We start from the raw sequence: 22,200 nt of genomic DNA on the forward strand, positions 1-22,200 counted from the left end.
ATGTAAGTTTTCTTATCCTCAATGCCCAAAAAGTGTAAAATAAAAACCTACATGCAATTATGACTGTCCATTGTGACACGTCCATTAAGGACTACTGCCATACCCAGGAGAGCAGAATTTATTCATACAGAGAAAACCTACAGAGATAGTCCCTGCAAGGAGGGCCAAAGCTCTGGCTTTGGATACAAAAACATAACCTTGTTTTGTTGGACTGAGCATCAAATACCCAGGCACATTCCCATCACTCCTCCCTACCTAAGCCACCAGGTGTTTACTGGATCACACATTTGGGCACAACTGCATTCTATGAGCCTCTTAGGAAGACTCTTTGAATTTCCAGATGTTTAATAAAACATCTGGGAAAAGGAAAACAGTTTTGTTGAGTAAAGGACAAGCGATGCAGGAAGCAAAACTTAAAAAAAAAAAAAAAAAAGAAAGAAAAAAACTGTATCCACATCCTCAAACTACCTGGAATTATATATGTTTACAGCTATGTACAATTGGCAAAAAGTAGCAAGAATTAGCAGCTCTTGATTGGGACAGAAATATAAAATATCATATGCAAACTGACCAAAAAAAGAGATGAACAGTGAAAGACTCTTAAAGAAGTACATATTAAATCTGCCAGGAAGATTGAAGGAGAAATCCAGCCTTTAGTACAGAACCCGCCCCCTGCCTGACCACCTCCACAGTGCTCTGCACATGGCTTACAGCCCATCACAGGGATGCAGACACACTCATGTAATGACACTCTAAACACACACATGGCTACAACAACCATCTTCCAGAAAAGAAAAGAAGGTTCAAAGGTCACTTTCAAATACAGTGATTTATTAGTAGTAGTGATGTTTTAAAACCTCTAAAGGTTTTGATTTTTCTTACTTTATATCACTCTTCCCCAGGATCTGGGGAAACCAAAATGAGCCTTTATTTAAAAAGAAAGAGTGAAGATAGAAATATTCATACTGAGGGGTAAGCCTCATCAGCCAATGTGAACAAAGAGATCAAATCACAAACACTGTACTGGTTTTCTTGGGGAAAGAAGCCTTTGCCCACTGTCCATGTCCCTCTGAGAACAAAGCCCTCCTGGCCCTGGAGCCCCAGTGAATCATGTTATTGCCACCGGCCGGCAGGAGCTCTCTCAGAACACTCACTCTGGCAAAACAAGGTGTATGCAATTTCTGATATGTTTTTCAAGTAATCTTAATGTTTTCCTTTTCAGGATCAATTATTTCTGACTAAAATCTGCCAAAGTTCTACAGAGGCTCCAAAGGGGTTGGGGGAAGCAACAGTGCTATTTGATGTAAGATTCATTTTGAGATATGCCTACAAAGGTCTACCTGGATGAATCAACTGTGCCCCAGGTAACTAGGAGACCAAGGACCACTGTATTTATCCTTTTATACTTCTCCACATTCTGTAGCATAGTTAGGATCATAAAAACCTTAGAAGTTAAAAAACTGACATTTAGTGAGATGGTAATGCAATGTTTCATTTTACACACGAGGAAAGTGAAGCTGTGTGTGACCTGCCCAAGGCCGCGGAGCAGTGCACCAGCGTGGCCAACACAAGGCCTGGATTTCTTGACTCCTGCTCCAGGAATCATTCTGTATAGATAGAAGATCACTCTGGACAACGTGTCCTATCTTAACACAGAATGGGGAGGAGCTATTTAACTACTAGGGTAACTGTTTACGAAGTGGTTCCCTTGGACTAAGACTTATCACACGTCTTCACCCAATAAAGTCCAGCCCACAGAAAATTATAGTCAGTATGTATTTAACCTTTTGGTTGCAATTAAAAGACAGCTTTGAAAAAGGCCTACAAGTCAACCGAGGGCTACACACTTACTGTTCCCACTGCAGGGACAACCATTTTAAGTAGGTCACAAATAGTAACGCCATGTAGATTAAAGCGTGATGACTAACAACACCTTCTAAAACAGAAACCACTTTATTGTTATAATTTCTAAACCAGTGCATGGAGACTGTGATTTTTGAGGCTTTTTTTTTTTTCACAGGAGAAATTATATTTCAACCTCCCTTTCTCCCAGCTGCAGTACTGAACTTAAATGTCTACTAAATCAGTGGGTGGAAGATCAAAGAACATTTAAAAAATTTTAACTTTACTACCCACAAGGACGTGGGGGTTAGATGCCAGGAGGGCTGAGACATATGCGGCAGAGGCTCAACAGATGCCCTGACTCCACGAGGAGCAGGCTGTTCCCTCTTTCAAAGAAGCACCACTCGCCCTTCCTTTGCTTGGTCTACTTTATAGAGCTGACAATTACAAGTAAAAAGGTAATCCGAACTTTAAAATGCACATATTCTCTTTCCAGCACAGTAAAAACACTAGTCACACCTGATAGCCTGAGATTTCTCTTACCGAGAAGTCCCTTAGAAAGTTTCCCCTCAGTTGGGTAATAAGTGAGATACCCTAAAAGTAAACTTAATCTTTAAGAAATGGACAAATATTAAATCTTTCCCTCCATTTCCTCCCCCTTCATCCTCCCTATCCTCACAGGGAGTACAGATGTGAATAAATGTATCTAAATATAATCAGTGGAGACAGAGTCAGCCTCATTCAAGGAGGAGGAGGAAGCAGCAGCAGCAGCTGTGCCGGGGTCAGGACAGCACATCGGCCTCCTCACCCTGGGAGGCTCTCCCAGTGTCCCCACCAGCACCACGTCCCCTTGGTGGCCGCAGTCAACTCACACCCCGCTCCCTCCTACCTCCCCATCCTGCTCTTCTCTAACCTGAGAACGCCCTTCCCTCCTTGCCGCAGGTAGCCTTTCCATCTGTCTAAATCTCAGCTAACTGTAAGGCCTGGTCCAAATTCATGCCCCCCCGTAGAGCTTCCCTGGAGTGCTATATACACACCAGCCTCTCATTTTCTGAACTCTTAAACATTGCTATGCAAATTCCATAATTTGCACCAATTACAAAATGTCTTGTGTCCTTTGCTAGTTGCCGTATGTATGTTAGCAGTTTTGTTTTCCCACTTAAACTGTAAGATTAAGGGCACACACTAGAACTCATACTTTTAAAATGTTTTCCATTGCACTAGCATGCAAGCAGACAAATAGGCACCTGGGAAAAACCCTGATGCGTTGAATTAACACAGTCAATGCCCTGCCTCTCAGGACTAACCCACAACATCTCTTCCTTTGTGCATGAACTCAGGTGTGAGTGGAAGGTGTATGGCTATAAATTATACCTATGCTCCAGCTCCTTTGAAAAGACTAGATATAATCATCAACACTACTGTGGCTGTTATTCATCTTCATCTTCAGTGCCTAACAGGAACACTTAGGCACGAGTTGTCACGCACATTCCTCAAGTGCCTTTGTGCGTATATGGATGTAATTTTTCTTTCTTTTCTGTATTTCATTATCCAGTGCACTTTCTCATTTTACAGCAGGTTGTTAAGAGGATCCTTTAGTTAGCTATTTCAATGTAATGCAAGTTAGTTCCACAGGCATTTCTCTGCTGATGATCTATTAAATGCCCAGCACCAAGCAACATCCTGAAAGAAATACAAGACACACAACAGAGTTCCCTTTTTATTTGTTAATTCTCAAATGTAAAAAGCAGGCAGACACACACAGAGTTCTCAAGGAAAGGAACAAAGCTCGCTCCTTCAGCATGTCCAACACCACTTCCTCTGGTACTGCACGTACAGTAATAGCTCACAGTGTGTCAGGGCATTGTTTATGAAATAATGAAATTTGTAGGTATAAACATAGCTAAGCACAGGAGCCCTTTATAAATAAACAATCATATGAAAGCCAAGTACATAAAAATAAATTAATATATTTTAAGAACACATTTTTTTCTTCTGACTTAATTTCTGGAGAAGAGTTGATTCTCCCACACACTGTCACTGAAAAACCATTTATTGATTTTAAATCTCCTCTCATGTTCCCTGAAGCAGAAATTAATTTGAGAGGCAACTTCTGTATCTATACATACCAGAATACCTCTGGAAGCCTGCTGTTCCTACAGCAGTGATTTGCTATCACAGCCATATTAATACAAGTAAAGGACTGAAAGTTACATGGAAAATTATTCTTTTAAAAGCTAATGATAATAGACACAAAAAGAATGGATATACTAAAAGAAGACAAAACACGAGCCTAGGGTTTGGGTCGTATACAAGCAGGTGAGGCTGGAAGCCCACGTGGAGTGGAGATCCTGGCGTCAGGACAAGTGGAGGGGCACATCTATTCTCAAGGACCGTTACAGGGTCTGTTACCAGAAGAAGAAAAATGAGGCAACAATATACTGAGAAGCCAAAACAAAGAGCAATAATGTTAAGGCTAGAAATCTCCTTATAATTCTTTCCAGGGTGGGTATAAAATTTAATGTGAGCATGTAATGGATAGTGTAAGAAAGGTAAATACTGCTTAACAAATGACTCTAGAATGAATGAACATATGAATGAATGGAGAGAGGAATAAATGAATGCATGGATAAAATAAGGAGTGAGGGGACAAACGGCTAGTAGTGTGAGCTCCTGGAAGAAGGAGGAGTAAATGGACAAAGAACCAACCCTGACCATTGGACAGGAACACTGGTAAGACCTGGAGGGGCAGGTGGGCTCGGGCAAAGTTACTGGCTTGAGGCGGGGGGAACGTATATTAAAAACTCATAAGAGACACAAAGTGAACTGAATTCTCCCATGTAGGAGGTCATCAAGCAAAACCCAATTTCCTAGTTCTTTTCTGCCAAGTAACCTTTCACTAAGCTCTCAGTATAGAAAACATGTTCTATTTATTGGCTCCCAATCATGTTATTTCTTTTGAAACCATGTCTGGCATAAGCCTCTATGACACCCAAATCCTATCCATCCTTTAAGGTCTAACTCAACACAAGCCCCAAGAACTCTTTCTTCTTTAGGAAACTCAGAAAACAGTCAGCTTTGAAAAGAGACACTACAGACAAGGGACAGAAATAGATAAAGGAGGAGATGTAAGTAGGAACAGAGCTTGGAAGAAACTAACATTACAGATTTCCTTGGTTGCGACCTGAAGAAGGATGAAAACCAGGTCTCTCTATCACATGGTGTCCTAAGGGGGTAAAATCCTTTATACTTCCTTCAAGGAGGGTGGCTTTTGATTTCTGGAATCACTCGAGGCAATGGGGTTGGCACTCCTTTCTACCACCCTCCTACCTTATGTTCTATTTCCCCTCCTTTTGGTGACTGGGGCATCTAGTGCATATTCATTTAGGATATGTCCAAAAGTAAAAGACAACGAGAGAGAGAAAGCAGAAGTTCCAGCGAGAGGAACTTTATTTCTTTTATGAATTCCTCTAGTATTCAGCCTGTAAGATGGGACAGATAACAGCTCCGAGGTTATTGCTTGAGAACACTGCCACAACTCGAAAGAAAACATCATGCTGAGACTCTGGGATACTCCCAGAGAAACAAGGGTGAGGGGGAAGTAAAATTAGTGACACCAGTGGCAATGACGCAAAGAGAAAGAAAAAAGGAAGAAATGCCAAGCTGTAGCCAGGCAATGCGATGCAAACCATTGCTTCACGTCCCGCCCACTTCCACACCCACTGAAAGTGCTGTTCTTGGGGACAAAAAAAAAACAGCTTGAGGTGGCAACAGAAGAGTCGGTGCGAAAGCATCCTTATCTCTGAGCCAAGACACTAACCTCGCAGTTCATGACCGTTACTGAGAGACAAGGATGATAGGGGAAGCTATGATGCAGATCTCTCCTGATTCCAACACCACCTCCCCAAACCCAGAGATGTACTCACATGCTAAATCTGTTTAAAGAGTCATCTGAATTGCTGGCCTCTACTTCTTTCATGCATTTGTTGGAGACCAGCCTAAATTGACATCGGTGAGTTAGTGAGATGTTGCCAAGTAAAAAGCAGGCAGAAACATTAAGTTACTGAACTTTAATAACATGACAGCTTAGAATTTAAAGACAAAGAAATATGCTTTTTCTTCCACATATGGAAAAGGAATATAGCTGGTTAAAAGATCCACAGTAATTCCCTGATCTTCTCTTATCTTTCTTTATTGTGCTATGAATTGCTGTATAACTGATGACAATTATTGATTATACCAAACCCTAGATATAAAGATTAATACACTCAGGATTATCTGCTACATAGACCCAAACCCCCATCCATTCCCATGACTTCAAGTCATGCTGTCACAGAAGATTTCCCAACTCTGACCTGCAATCCCATCCTCTCCTCTGTGTGCCCATTACAATGTAAACTTCATGACAGCAGAGGTCTTGTCTGTCTTGTGTCTTTGTGACCCCAGAGCCTGATAAAGAGTTCCCGGGAGCTTAATAAGCATCAACTGAATGAACCTACTCCTACTCTGATGAAATCTCATATGCAACTTATGCAAAATATCTTAATTCCATCCGAAACTACTGCCCCGTCTTCCTCAGTGTTCCTGCTGCCCGTCTGGGCTCTAAATGTAGCCGCTAAACAGTCCTAATGTATCTCTCCTTCATCACCTCTATCCAGACAGGTCACCATCTAGGAAATGTTCTTTAGAAACTACATTGCTGAATTTAAAAGAAATCCAAACATACACATACAACATACACACACCCCACAGAAAAACGTCTCTTCTAGTCATCTTTACCTCTCTGCCACTGCCCTATTCCAAGCTGGGTAACGTTTCCCCTATTTTGGCAATCTTGTGTAAACTGGCCTTTTTACTTTCAGTTTCTGCATACTAATTAGAGACTAAAAGTCTCCTTTGCTCGAAAGCTATATATACTTCTCCATTACCCACCTACTTTCCAAAGTAAAACTATGCTCTTAAGGGGAACCATTCAAAGTCTGACTTTGCAACATACCCTACCCACCAAGCTGGCCTCCTCAATGCCCTACCAGCTTATTTCTATACTCATATTTAACCCATTTTTATCCATTTAGTCCATTAAAATGTAAATTCCACAAGGGCAGGGACTTGTCACTGCTTTATCTTCTGCACGTAGAATAATACTGAAACATATTAGGCCCTCAAAAAATATTCATTGGATGATTAGTTATTATAAGAAAAAGAGAAAAACAGAAGGGAAGGAGGAAGGTAGAGTGTGTGTGTTGAAATGTCCCCATGAAGGATTTTATCATTCAGGTCAGGTCCCCACTTTCACTGATCATTTCTGTCTTCACTGGTTTCTCTGGTCACACAATTCAGCACGTAAAAGTACTCATTCCAAGTGTCCAGTGAGTAGCTGAGGGCCTGCTGTGTGCCAAGCTCTCTGTGTCAGGCACTGGTGGTGTGGTGACCACAACAGACAGGGCCTTTGCCTTCTCCAATCCCGCAGTCTAGTGTAAGCATTAGAGTCAATTACAAATCAGATGCTACAGTACACACAAAAAGGACGCTTAATTTGATCTTCAACAACAGGGCAGGCTTCTCAGGAAGGGACATCTAAGGGAGGACGTGCAGGAGGAGTCTGAGTTGGCCGGTGAGCAGCAGAGAGGAGTCTTGGAAGCAGAGGGAGTAGCATGGGTGAAGAGCGGGAAGGGAAAGCAGAAGTGCTGCAGAGCTAAGAAGTCCAGAGCACAGAGCTGCAGGGTCGGCAGGGACAAGAGTCTGAGGGCCTGAAATCACCTTTGGGTGACCCTTTCACGTCCGAAGAAGAAAAAGAAGTATGAACCATCAAAACGAATATGAAAAGGAAGCTGGGAAGGGGCGCAGGAAAGGGCCTATGTGTCCGTTCTGTCTCTCAGTCTAGAGAATAAATTCCTTGTAAGACATATATACACTACCAAATGTAAAATAGATAGCTAGTGGGAAGCAGCCGCATAGAACAGGGAGATCAGCTCGGTGCTTTGTGACCACCTAGAGGGGTGGGATAGGGAGGGTGGGAGGGAGGGAGATGCAAGAGGGAAGAGATATGGGAACATATGTATATGTATAACTGATTCACTTTGTTATAAAGCAGAAACTAACACACCATTGTAAAGCAATTATACTCCAATAAAGATGTTTTAAAAAAAAAAAATTCCTTGTAAGAAAAGGAGAGGATAAATTCCTTGTGTCTCCCTCTTCAAAAAATGCAGTGTTCAAAAAACTGATTGAAAACTTTGATTCTTCCTGCCCCTTTTCCATCCCAAAGGAAAAAAAAAAAAAAAAAGAGTAATTTTAAAATGTAGCCATTAAACAAAGAGACTAATAAACAATTTTAAGTGCAGGAGATTTCATCAGCTATATGAACCTTAAGTTCTTAATTGGTTTTTCCCTTTGAGACTCTGAACTTCCTTTGCTAGACAGCCAAGATTTCTGAACTGGACTCCCCTCAGAATCCACAATCCTGTAAGTTCTTACAATTACCAGGCAATTTGTAAAGCTTAAGGAATGAGCTAAAGAAAAAGCCCAAACTGGTTTTGATTTCCCTTCCGCTTTTACTTCAAGTTAATTAGTTTTCTAACTATGGCTTAGAAAAGGTATGGCTTTTCACCGGACAATTTGTAGTAATGGTGTATTAAGAAGAGCTACCCAGCATTTGTCTCATACGTTACCTTTAAACACTGTTCTTCCTCAAAACAGCTAGCACTCACTCTGGGCCATGAACAAAATCAGGGCACTAAGAAAAACCATACATGCCATTCTGGGGGGAAATCCTTCATATCCCTATCTCTAGCCTACCACACAGGAGAGGGAAATAAATCCCTGCTAAACCTTCCTTGTGAGGAAGTTGCTAACGCAATTTTTCTTAGTAATGTTGCTACCGTGCTTTAAAAGATGTTTCTCCCCAGTAAAAACAACTCTCATTATTTATCTCATTCATTATTCATTTCCTCTTTCATTAAAATAGCAAAACCTGAATTCCATGGAGACTAGAAAAGAAAGCATCATAAAGCAAAGAAACTTCCCCTTTCCTAAAATAGGGGCCTCATCTGGAATTCTAGTCCTTCACTTTCAAAAGAGAGCAATACAATAAGTATTGGGTTTTTTTCTAATTACAAGTAGTACATTGTGTTTTTTTCCAAGTGTACCACTTCTTTTGAGATGTTCTTAATATGGAATGTTACTTTGGAACAACTCTGCAAACCACATTCATTCCGCAACCACAGGACAACAAAATGAGGACCTGACGTTTTAGGGATAAAGATACATGGCGTGATCATCAAACTCACCGTAATTCTCATCTGTCAATACGTCTCTCTCTCTCAGGCTAAGCGGCAAGTACTCTCCAATATAAACACACACCCCATATCATAACTAAAAACTTACCCAGCTTTGATCTCTGTCACTGTTTGGAAGAAATGCGAAAACCCTGTATGTATGCATATTAACAAGACCACCATAGTTTATATCTGAACTATCAATTTGATCTTAACAAAGCCCACCCTCAGTACCTTTGAGGAAAGAGAAAGAAAAAAAGACACCCCACATCTACTGTCACATTCACTGGCCTCTACTCCGCACACGCATAAGCACTTATTGATCACCTCCTGTGTGCCAGACACGACACAGTACAGAAGGCTGAGCAGCGTGCTGCCCAAAGTGCCAACAGCTAGAACGCCTCCAAGCAGTGCCCAGTGTCCAGTGGGAACCTCGGTCTCAGAAGCTAAGAGTATGTAGCCACCATTTTTCAGAAATTCAAAACATACCTGAAAGAAGAGATACACATACTTGAAATATGCTGGAAAAAATACATAAATGGCTTATAACAGCATTTTTGGTTTGGAGAGGTGACAACCAAGTAGAAATTCCCATGTACCTAGTTAAGGTTGAAAATAATATTTATTTTTAAATGAAACTAAGGAAAAAGAACTTGCTCCTAAAAACCACTCCCCTCTGTCCTCTCTAGAAAATTCTCTCCTCCCCCCGACCCCTCAAAAAGCCTCTTCATTACACAGCAAAACATGTACTCTAACGACTGACTAATGACTTCAGGAATCAGTGTCACTAATAATGACACAAGCTTGGAAACAGTAAACAGAGCTTTAAGGTAGTCTTGATGTGATTCTCGTTAAGTTAAAAAAAGCAACTAGATCCTCTAAACCCAGCATCTTCTATCTGTTTGATACTTAAACTTTACATCCCTGGATGAAACATAATCCCAGTGATTCCTTTATTCAACTGTTTGGAAGAGTTTGAGGAAAGGAACTGTTAGGCAGAAAGACAACAGGAAAAATGATAAACCTTTAATTAAAGTACAAAAACACTAACAACAAAATGAGAAAAATACTACCTTGAGCTTTCAAAGGAAATTGCTTACAGAAGCTGACACAAGGACCTCAGAACAAGCATTCATTCTACTCAGGAAATTAAAAGTCATACATTTAAAAATGGTTTCAGATCCTTCCAGAAATTTAAAATAAAACTAAATAACTACCTTCTAGTGTTTCCTTGGAATACTTACAATTTGAACAGAAAATGTACATTGCAAACTCTCCCTGGATCTTGGCCTTTGCTTTAGTTTTTTATCTCAGAGCCTTCTGTTTTGCTCTTTGTCCACCAGCTACATGTAGAGTCTGAGAAGTGAGAATGCTCTAGTCTGGTAGCAGGAAATTTACTCTTCAGAGGAAATCAGTCAATTTTTTTTTCATTGGTTTTCTTTTGCAAGAGAGGAATAATTTTTTGTTTCCTGAAAACAACTACAAGAAAGTGGTGCCACTGTGTGCCCCAGAGAAATGACATCTAGGGGCATTTCAAAAGACACAGAATCTGCTCCAAGTGAGGACAAATACAAAGCTGGTGAAAACAAAATGAGAAACAGCTGCTAAAGAATGTTAAAAAAATTTTTACCACAACAAAAAATACTGATCAGCTAGGAGGTCCCTCAGAAATACAGGGTCATTGGTGTACTTGGACAGACAGTCATCAGACATAAGGAGAGGAGGAAGACTTGGAAGACATAAAAGTCTTGTACAACCTGCCCCAAAGTCAGCGGCTTACACCATGTACTACTGTATCTGCCCGCGACTCTGTGGGTGTACAGAGTGGGGCCACTCTCAGGAGACCACTCTGCCTGCCCTCAGAGCGCTGGTGGGGCTCCCATGGGGCTGGAAGCTCGAGGGCCTTGCTCCCCCATCTGGGAATGGTGCCGGTTGTAGGCTGCAGAGCCTCAGTGCTCCCACGACAGGCTTCCCTCTGCAGCAGGAGACCCTGCACTTCCTTCCTTACATGGGGGCTCAGAACTGCCCCTTCTTAAGATCTGTAATTGTTACAGCGTCACCTCTGCCACATTCTGTAACACTATGCCAGCCCCGCCTTCAAGGGGGAGGGGGGTGGGGATAATTCCACCCTCTAGATGGGTAGGACAGCATGTGCACACGGGGACGGAAGAACTACAGGTGACCATCTCTGCAGACAATCTACCACAAACCCCAGTACTGGAAACCACAACAACATAGAAGAAGTCAAGAGAAAGAAAAGAAAAGATGATCAGAATTAAGTGCCTTTACTTGCCAATACACTCCATCTTCTGCCCTTGACTCTTCAAGCAGTGAAAAACAGAAAAGAAAGAACAGAATGGAAGACGCAGTGAAGACTGTACCTTCGTAGAGAGCAACCTTGATCACAACATCTAATTAGGATATTTAAAAATATATAGAGAGAGAACAAAAGAATGAAGTAATAGAACCACCACTGAATCTCTTAGTACCTTTAGCTAAATGTACACTTTACCCAAAAGGATAAAATGATTTGGTACCATGTAAAGAATATATACACTATTAGGAAAAAAAGAAAAGTTGTTGTTAAAAAATGGTAAGTTCTACTTCTTAAGTGTCATGATTTTTAAAGGTCAAAGTTTCCAATGTATCTTTCTAGAAGAAATAAACATTGGAATACCCACAGTTGAAAAATGAAATAAGAACAAAGCTGGAGGTATCACACTCCCTGATTTCAAACTATACTACAAAGCTGTCATAATCAGGACAGTGTGGTACTGGCACAAAAAGAGACACACAGGTCAATGGAACAGAATTAGGAGCCTAGAAATAAACCCACACATATATGGACAATTAGTTTATGACAAAGGAGCAAAGAACACACACTGGAGAAATGATAATCTTTTCAGTAAATGGTGATGGAAAAAAAGGACAGCCACATGCAAAAAATGAAAACAGACCACTATCTTACACTATATACAACAATTAACTCAAAATGGATTTAAATACTTGAAGGTAAGATCTGAAACCATAAAAATCCTAGAAGAAAACGTAGACAGTACACTCTTTCACATTGGTCTTAGAAATGTTTCTGTGGATCTGATTCCAAAGGCAAGAAAAACAAAAGCAAACAATAACAACAATAACAAATTGGACTACACCAAAACCAAAAGCTTCCACATAGAGAAGGAAAACATCATCAAAAACAAAATGGCAACCTACTGAATGGAAGAAGATATTTGCAAATCATATGTCTGATAAGGGGTTAATATCCAAAATATATAAAGAACTCACATAGTTCAACAAAAACAACCTGGTTAAAACATGGGCAGAAGATCTGAATAGACATTTTTCCAAAGAAGACATAGAGATGGTCAACAGGCACATGAAAAGATGTGCAACATCACCAATTATCAGGGAAATGCAAATCAAAACCACAATGAGATATTACCTCACACCTGTCACAATGGCTATTATCAAAAAGACAAGAGATAACAAATGTTGGAGAGATGTGGAGGAAGGGAACCCTCATACGCTACTGGTGGGAATATAAATTGGTGAAGTCACTAGGGAAAGCAGTATGAAGGGTTTTTAAAAAATTAAGAGTAGAACTACCATATGATCCAGCTGTCCCACTTCTGGGTATTTATCTGACAAACACAAAAACACTAATTTGAGAAGATATATGCACCCCTATATTCATTACAGCATTATGTACCATAGCCAAGATATGGAAACAACCTAAGTGTCCATCAATGGATGAATGGATAAAGAAGATATGGTAGACACATACAATGGAATACTACTCAGCCATAGAAAAGAATGAAATCCAGCTATCTGTGACAACATGGATGGACCTTAAGTTATTATGCTAAGTGAAATATGTCAGATGGAGAAACACAAATACCATATGATTCCACTCAGATGTGGAATCTAAAAAAACAAAACAAATGAATAAACAGAATAAAACAAAAACAAACTCAGAGATACAAAGAACAGATTAGTGGTTAGCAGAAGGGAAGGAGGTTGGAGGGTGGGCAAAATGGGTGAAGGGGGTCAACTGTATGGTGATGGATGGTAATCACAGGTTGAATTATGATGCTGTACAACCCAAACTTATATATATATATATATATGAAAAAAATATATATATATGAAGGAAAGAAGGGAGGGAGGGAGGGTGGGAGGGGAGAAAGAGAGAATGAGAAATGGAGGTAGTTACTTGGTATATCCTGCTGTGGACAGGCAGCTGCCTCTTTCCTGCACCGAAGCACAGTGCTATAGAACACCATCCCCTCTTAAATCTCCACTCTTCATGTATAGGAAACAGTGGTATTACTCATGCATGACTTTTGCCAAAAAGTGGTTGGCAGATGAGTTATATACCAAAGTGGCAATGTGATGGCACTATCCTGAGTCCCAAGAAACTAGTCCAACTGAGCCTGGACAAAAATGTCACTGGGTAAGAGGAGGTTTATCGCTTTCACAGAAGGTGGACAAATGCATCCTGCTTACAGTGGTATCTACCCATTTCCTAGTTTGTCATCGTTCCTCTCTATTCTCCTTAATAGAAACAAAAAAAGGCAGTATCTTTCTTCCAGCTATAGATGTTAATCCTCAACTAAGTCTTAATACATTCCATCTCAGGGGTATCCACTCAAAATTTAGCAGGAAAGCTTTGAAGCCTACAAATCATTTAGGACCAAACTGAGAAATCCAAGTCCAATTATGGGAAAAAGAGAAAAAGGTAAGGGAGCAGAAAAGCCCCTCAAATAAGACCTCACAGGGGGCCAAGACCGATCACCGCAGATGAAAGAAAGTGGGAATTAATGCTTCCTTTGCTGCCTTTTAAATACAGACCTCTAGCTAAGCCAGCACTTACTTACATTCTACAGGCATTAAAGTCTGCAGTACGGAAGGCACTGAGCTAAATAACTGCTACCGTGGGCCTGGGTAATTCTTCATATTGACAAACATCGATCCCCACATAAAAGGCAGAGGTAGAAAGATCACTAAAGTTGGAAGCAGAAGAAAGAGATCTGAATCCCGGCTTTAACTCTGCATAACCCCTGGTAAATTAATCTTTCAAGGCCCAAGTTTATTCATCTATAAAAAAATATGGATTAAAAATACCTTCAATCATGAGTTGCAGACTATGTGGGTTCACAGAAATAAGTAGTTTATACACCTGAAAAACAGTACCCAATAAATGTAAACTGTATATGATTCTCATCTTTTACAGATTAAAGCTCCCAAATAATTAAGATTCCCAAGTAAGTTTTTTTTTTTTTTTTTTTTTTACATCGTGAAAAAGGCACAAAACTTGTAGTCAGCAGATAGTTACTGGGTCAGATTTTGCTCACTGACTGGACCGTCCTGGTTCAGCCTTTTCTCTCCCCACGTCCTAGGTTCTTCAGTGCTTGGTGAACCTGAATGTGTACCTGCTGTGGACACAGCAGCCACCAAGGTAAAGCAAGTCCCTGCCCTCATGGAGCTTTCCCTGTCCCGGGGAGACATAAAAGAAACAAATGCACAGTACTGGGCAGTGTCATCTATAAAAGGAGGTGACTGGGTTAGGTATCTTCAAGCCCCCCCCATCCTGATTTAAGTGTATGAATCTATGACTGTAACAATGAAAGTCAACAAAAGGAAAGGAAGATCATAATTTCTCATTCTGAAGTTTTGTAAGGTGTTAAATCATTCTTCCTAAAACTAAAAATCAAAGGCTTCCAAAGAAAAGCAGTGTCATTATGAAGTCCTTCTGTACTACCAAAGCAACAGTCCTCATTTGAGATGAAAACTTAAAATTCTGCTGTTAAAGGGAAGCCTTTGCTGTTAAAGGGAAAATCTGATCTTCACATCAAAGACTATGCTTTTCTTTATACCCCTAAAGCCAGTAATTTAGAGAGTAATACTGACCACCAAGCCTTAGCATACACAATCACAACCGATGGCTGAGCTGCTCACAACACTAGTTCAAGAAAACTATGCTGAGCTGGCGAATGGACCGCAGATGAGCCCGGGCAAATGTACTGCCCTCCAGGCTAAGATTCACAGAGGACAGAAATGCTTCATTTGCAGCCTGTATACTTTATATTCTGCTATAGTCATACAAACATATCTGAAGCTAAAAGCAATCAGATGGAAAGTAGGGTTTACAAGTCAATTTTTCTCTGAAATTGTTTCTATGCACCTGCCGCACGGTTTTTACTGGCAAGCTCCCTTGTATAAGCCTTACACAGAAAGATTGACCTTTCATAATGAATCAGACAAGGACTAAAAAATAATATTCATAAAGAGAATCAGTACAAATTTTTCAGGCTGATGAAACTGTGAGAACACAAAGGATTACTGGATATCAACAAGGGTTCTTCAAATGATTTTTCAATGATGTAGTCAGAAACTTTCTGTTTGAGTCAATTTAAGGAACACCCATCTGAATAATAAAATTATGTTTCAGGAAATTTATTTGGCAAATTAAACAAAGATTGTCTAGCAGAATTCATTAAAAATCTACTTTGAAGAATAAATAACAAAATTAGCATATAAATTGTTTTTATGGAAAGCAGCTTCTGAAATACTCCAGGTTTCTTAAAACAGCGTGTAATTATAACAAATTTGAGCACATCTCCTATAATCTAGTTTACCTATTTAAGTATAAGCAGAAACCTTATCCCTCCACATAACTTCTTCAACCCCCGACTTCCACCCATATGAAGGGTAATTGACTTTATGAGTCACAAGGCTTAAACTCTAGAGTTCTAGAATTCTATGAAATACATCAATGTTCAGACCAGACTCCCTCAGACTTTGAGGTGACAGATGAATGAATAGAACCTAAATTCCTTTATTTTATGTACATATGCATGTATGTACCGCTATAAAATAAAAAGACTATTTTCTTGTGAAAATTCAATAGTATTTGTGATTTAGAATAAAATAAATGAGAAACTCCTGGCTTTCTTATTACTTTAGAAATAGGTCTACGGGGCTAAAGACTGTTTTATTTGGATATATTACATTAAAGTGATTGGTATAAATATACTCTTATTAGGATATTTACATAGAATGGTAAGAACTTGGCGGTGGCAAGGTACTTAGAAGTTAACATTCTTATGTTACAGATGAGACCTCCACTGAGGGGCTCAAGGAGTACAGGCTCTGCAGTAAGATGCTTCATAGCATTCACATTCTAACTCTGCCACTCACTGTGAGATCAGAGTCAAGATAGATACCTACCTACCCACCCTGCTCCTCGGCTTGTTTCTTCTTTTTACCCTAAAATGAAGATAATGACAGTACCTAGCTCATGGGATTACTGCAAGAATCAAATGTGTTAATATATTTAAACACTAGAACCATGCCTGGTACATAACAAGAACTAAAAAATGCTAGGAATTATGTCATCTACTGTATTTATTAGTGGATGTATCTATAGATCAGTGAGTATTGGTAAATAATTAGCTATTTATCCAAACTAGGGACTCAGTAAGAGCCTGACTGACAGGAGGACAATCACCAAAGCCCTCTAGGCTTCTTACTCTGATCATCAAGGGACTGTGTTCACTTCTGGGGAACACACTTCACAGAGATGATGGCAACCCAGTTTATCCCTAGAACAGGATAAGCAGGATGTTGGGATATAGAAATAATGTCACATGAACAGAGATGAAAAGTTGGGGGTATTCTGCCCTAAGAGACAACTTGGCTGAATCATAAGAGTAATCTTCAAATATCAGAAAGGTCATCAAATATATAGGGAATTAGATTTATTATCTGTTTCCCCAAGGGCAAATTTGGCTGCTTATCTGGAAAACCTTTTAAAGAATAATAAGATTCTGATGATAATGAGTATTCTTTCAACATGAATGTTGACACAAAAACAAGAGGCTGCTTTTCAAATACCCAGGGATGGTTTTGCTGAGTGAGCTGTTGGACTAAATGACATTAAAACTTCTCAAAATTGCAGAATATGAGAACTTTAAAGGGACTTCAAAGTTATCTGGCCTAGTGGCTCAGTCCATTAGAATCACCCAGGGAGCTTTAAAAACAATACCAGTCCCAACCCAGATCAATTAGAATCAGAGCTTTCTAGGGGTAGGGGCTGGTACTACCTCCTTAGTTTGCCTTGTGTTGCCTTTATAATTCCCCCAGACGATCCTAACATGCATATAGTTGAGAAACACTGTATTAGTTCACAAATGAGAAAATTAGGGCTCACTGTTAGAAAATGATGGAACTCTCCTTTGAACTCAGGTATTTTCAATACATTACTCAAAAAGTGTATGGCTTTATGATGTGTGTAAGACTATAAATCAGTCTTGCAGATATAGGTTTGAGAGGGATAAAAAGTATGTATTGATATTTTAAATTTTTTTCCCAGGGTACAGGTCTATTCTGCCTTTTCTAATTTTATAGCCATGATATCACTGAACTTTAGTTAAAAAAAGACACCCAAAACTAATCTCATACCATGGGGTTAGCTTTTAGCTTTGATCTTGATCTGCTTGGATCCGATTTCTTACTGCTCGAGCGTGTGGTCCCCTGCGCAGAGCCTTATCGCGCGTTACTAGTGCCGCTCCTTACTGCTCGAGCGTGTGGTCCCCTGCGCAGAGCCTTATCGCGCGTTACTAGTGCTGCTCCTTCTACTCAAACTGGTGACCACGAGACACTGCTTGTCATTTTTTTCTACCTACAGTTGAGAAATATTAAAAGCTATCATTGCTTGATTTTAAAAGTCTTAAATCAATGTGATATTGGGAGGAGGGCAACGGCACGGGAATCGGGAAATCTGAATCCCTGACTTCGGGTCACTGGCAAAGCCCAGTAAACCAGGACCTGAGTGTTCATTCCCTGTCTCAGCATGTGCATCACAGACACTGATCCTGACTTTCTAGTAACCGATTTTGCATGATATGTCTAATTGGAGGTATCCTGGCCTGTGGGAAAACCATGCCAGGGGGAAGGAGAATTAGCTTTACTCGTCTCGATTCTGGCTTCACATGTCCACACTAACCAGAGTCTTGAACAGGTCACTATTGCTCCCGGAAACCTGTTTTCTCATTTGTCAAGTGAGGGGGTTCACCAGGAGCATCTCAAGGCTGACGTCCAACTCTAATGGTCTATGATTAGATAACATGCACATTACCAAGATCAACAGGGCTGGTCTATCATGTTTTACTGGATACAGTTGCTTTTTCTGGGGACACAATCCAGCAGACGATATATTTGAATCCACACAGAAACCCGTATTATAAAGGGTGCCTACCAAACACACTGCGCATTAAATTTGGAAAACTCTAATCACTATCGGAAATGTAAATTTCATCACAGATTAAACAACAGCATGAATAGGTTTGAATGCCAAAAGGGCACCTTTCTCTCAGCTCCAAAATGAAAACTCACACTAGACACTAGGAGGATGACCCCATGAGAGACGTATGAACATCACATGGGTTAAAGGGCTGATTAGCCTTTAATAAACTGATCATCTTCCAGAAATGGTTTCCTTGGATTGCTAAGAAGCAGACAAGATTAAGCTCTACTCAAAAATAGGAATTCTCTAACCACTCCCCCCAAAGGGTTCTAAAAGAAATGTTAGTCATTTTTTTCTAAAATTGTGTCTTTTAATATATTTGTAAGATAAAAACTACCCTAAGGATGATTTTTTTCCTTTTAAGAAGATCCTTAGGCACCTAGGTATCACAGATTATTCAGAACAGCTCAAACTAAATGCTGATTTTACCTGGTGATTTAATTAATAAATAAGTTCAATGTTCAAAAATCATTTTGGAAGGCACATAAGGAAAACTAGGAAAAATTCAAATGGATGAAAATTTAGTGATAAATATCTTTAAGAAAGAAAATATTAAACAACTGAAAAACTCAGTTAGATTGAAAACTATGCTCAGTTATAAGCAGTAACAAGAAGGCACATGACTCTCCAGCAGAAATAAAGGCTTTAGGCAATAAACAAATCTTTGTGGAAGAAAGAAGACTAGGATACATAAGGGAAAAAAATGGGTGTTCCTATGCTTCATTATTAGTTATAGGCTCACTGTTGAAATACCATGAGTATTTAAAGAAACAGAGGGCTGGGCAAACCTGGAAAACATCAAACGTAAATACAGTGCATTTGTGTGAAATCTGTGGTGAACCATAAAATGTCCTAAAACACCTGTGTTTTATTACAGGGTTGGATATGAAGAAGAGGATGATATACTTTGAGATTTATTTTTTAAACTTCCATTTTTCATGTGTCTAATAGTCTACAGATAAGGGGTCCACTTTATAAATACCGTATCTTGCACCATTAATAAACATAGTCATAGAACTCTAAGTTATTCAATTTTTTAGTAGCAAAAGTATAAGCCAAATATTTTTAAAGAATATAAGACATCAGATGAAGTTAACACTATCAGCTAATTTTAGAACACAGGTTCTTTCCAAAAGAAATTTTAAGACACTGCTCATAATGTAACATCAAATCTGGGATAACAGAGTGCTTGGTAACGTTCTTCTTCATGAAAAAGCTCAGAGGAACAAAAGTGCAAGGTGTGAGCTATCAGCCAAGCGTGCAAGAGCAGTGGAGGCCCGCCAGCCCGCAGGAGGGGTCCGACCTCAGGCCACTCCACAGCTGCTGTCCAGGCGATGTCTCTGGGCCGACTCCTCATCCACGCAGTGGCCTCTGCTTACTGTCTTCTGTTCCCGACTCTGATCTCTGACTGGCCCTAAGCCGACGGCTCCTGCTGTGTTCACTCAGCCTGGATCCCCACACTGCTTCTACCAGCACCAGGTTTCGGCAACCCAGTCACTCTCTCCTCAGAATTCTGACCTCAGCTGTACCCTTTTTCCGTTTCACTATTCCCCCTCAATTCTGACAGCTTGCAGTGACCTTCTCTTGCTACAGAGACAGAAATGCCTTGCTGTTTCATGTGTAAAATTCTCAAGTAGAACGCAGCACACCTTGAGTCCTATTTTTTAGGACCTCTTTCAGCAATCAAATCACTGCACTCCTATTAAAGCAGAGAGAGTTGAACTGAGTGACCCTGAACAAGCCTCAGCTCTTCTTTGAGCCAACCCTTCCAAGTTCCTCGGTTTTCTCATCTAAAAATTCAGGGATATCAGACTAGACCACCTTTAACATTACCTCCAGCTCTAATAAAAGTGCTCCTGCATCCCTAATTTCAGAGAAACAGCACCACCAGACATCTAAATCCCAGGAGTCACCCGGAAATCCTCTTTCTCATGCATGCCCAGAGCCAGTGAGCACATTACTCCCTCCATCCCTTCTACTCTGTCTCCGATTCCTCCTGATTTTGCTTAGACATCACTTCCACCTCCCCTGTGAAGCTGGCCATAATGCACCCACACCTTGTAGCACCCATGGGGTCCAGCTCTCTCTGCTTTGGGCCTCCCCCAGTGTCTCCTAAGTGTGAACCAGCTTGAGTGCCTCCTTAGGGCAGAGGGCTGATCTCATCCTCCAGAAAGATGTTCTGCACAGTGAACAATGAATAAAGCAATGAAAGGAAGAGTGAAAACTCATAAAAATGTTCAGACCCAAATACATTAATGAATGTTTTCTGTTGTCTGTTTGTTAAATCTTAGAAAACGCTGAGCAAAAAGTAGACTAGAACAAGTTAGGTGGGGGGAAAGCCTTGTAGATACTAGTTATAAGCCAGAGGGTGTGCTAAACATTTTGACATATGCAACCTAATTGAATCCTTATAACAACTGTTCAAAGGAAGTAACGTTACCTCCAGTTTGCACTTGGAGAAAGGAGCCTCAGAAAGCTTCATTAATTGGCCCAATGTCACAAGCCAGTAAATGGCAGGGTCAGAACTTCACCCAAGATGGTGTGACTCCAAGAGTCCACTGCTCTTTCCCTGAAGCTTGTCGCTGCCATGATCCACCTTCAGAGCAGTGCCCACTGAGCTCGTCATTTTATCTGATATTAAAATCCTAGAATTTAAGAAACCAAAGTATTTGGGAAAACATGGAAAACTCCACAAACACTGGAACTGTGCTACTCAATGCATAGTCTCTACACTTACAAGTAGGCACTTGCTATATATAGCAGTACCTTTAAAATGGAATATTCTAAAACCCAATTTTGTGCTAAAATTATCTACCAGTATTCGTGGCACAATACATTTTGGGATCCCCTCTCTCATCTACTTTAAGCTCTCCAGAGATTACAGTATAACGATATGGGCTTCAATGCACTGCATCTAACTTAATCATAAAAGGAAAATGCTCTGACATCCAGTTACCATAGATCAATCAGTGAAGACTGCAAACAGAAGGAAAAAGCAGGTGCCGTCCCAAAGGAAAATGTAGAACGTAAATGAAATCTAAATGATTTTAAAATAGCAGGTCAACCAGTATTGTATATTTAAACAAAAGTATTAAAGGAAAAAAGGATAAAAGATGTGTAAAAACATTACCAAGAGTCAAATGAGGAAAATATGCTTGCAACATTATCACTTTTTTCCTTGGAAAGCTTTGGTGATTCAACTTTGAGAGGCCTATTCATAGGGAAGATATGAAAGAGAATTACAAATGCAAGAGAACAGGAGATCACTTTACCTCTTATTCTCATTTCTTGGAATGGTCTTCCTATATCCCTAGCATACACTTACGCTTGACACTTCATCCTAGTTCCACCCATGGTCCTTTCAGAAAAACTGCAGTTCAAAATCACAAAGACAGATGGGCCTTCAATCTGCTGCAGAGACCTCTACACACTTAAATCAGAATGGCCAGGCTTAGAGCTCCAGCACTACAAAGAACCACCGGCATTGAAGCAAGCATCGGGGCAAAAACAAAAACCTTTATAATCATAAAAAAACTGATGTCATAGCCCAATTATGAACATAGGCATATCTCTAAAAATATGTGTTACTTACATGTCCATTTCTATATATTCTGTCTATGCTATACATAAATATAGAAGGCTTTTGTTAAGATAGTAGTGAATTCTGGCCCCCACCATAACTCGGGCAGGCTACCACCACCCAGGGGTCAAAAAGCAATTGAAATCTATTTATAACTATAAGCCTGGAGAGTACATCATTTTGGTGCT

At 40.1% G+C, this 22,200-nt stretch overlaps 1 protein-coding gene across 8 annotated transcripts in view; it reads right to left on the reverse strand.

The window, feature by feature from the left end:
- PSD3 (pleckstrin and Sec7 domain containing 3) overlaps positions 1–22,200 on the reverse strand; it is a 545,202-nt gene that overhangs the window by 208,268 nt on the left and 314,734 nt on the right. The window contains exons 10-11 of one of the 8 annotated variants that reach the window (XM_061177522.1): positions 9,249–9,271; positions 8,453–8,486 (exon numbers count right to left, since the gene is read on the reverse strand). The exons of the other annotated variants lie outside the window; for them this stretch is intronic. Coding sequence (XP_061033505.1) covers positions 8,453–8,486; positions 9,249–9,271 — 57 coding nt within the window. The remainder of the gene's footprint in view (positions 1–8,452; positions 8,487–9,248; positions 9,272–22,200) is intronic. 8 annotated transcript variants of the gene reach the window in all.

The sequence above is a fragment of the Eubalaena glacialis genome, chromosome 20 (genome assembly GCF_028564815.1).
Source record: "Eubalaena glacialis isolate mEubGla1 chromosome 20, mEubGla1.1.hap2.+ XY, whole genome shotgun sequence".
NCBI classification, from domain to species: domain Eukaryota; kingdom Metazoa; phylum Chordata; class Mammalia; order Artiodactyla; family Balaenidae; genus Eubalaena; species Eubalaena glacialis.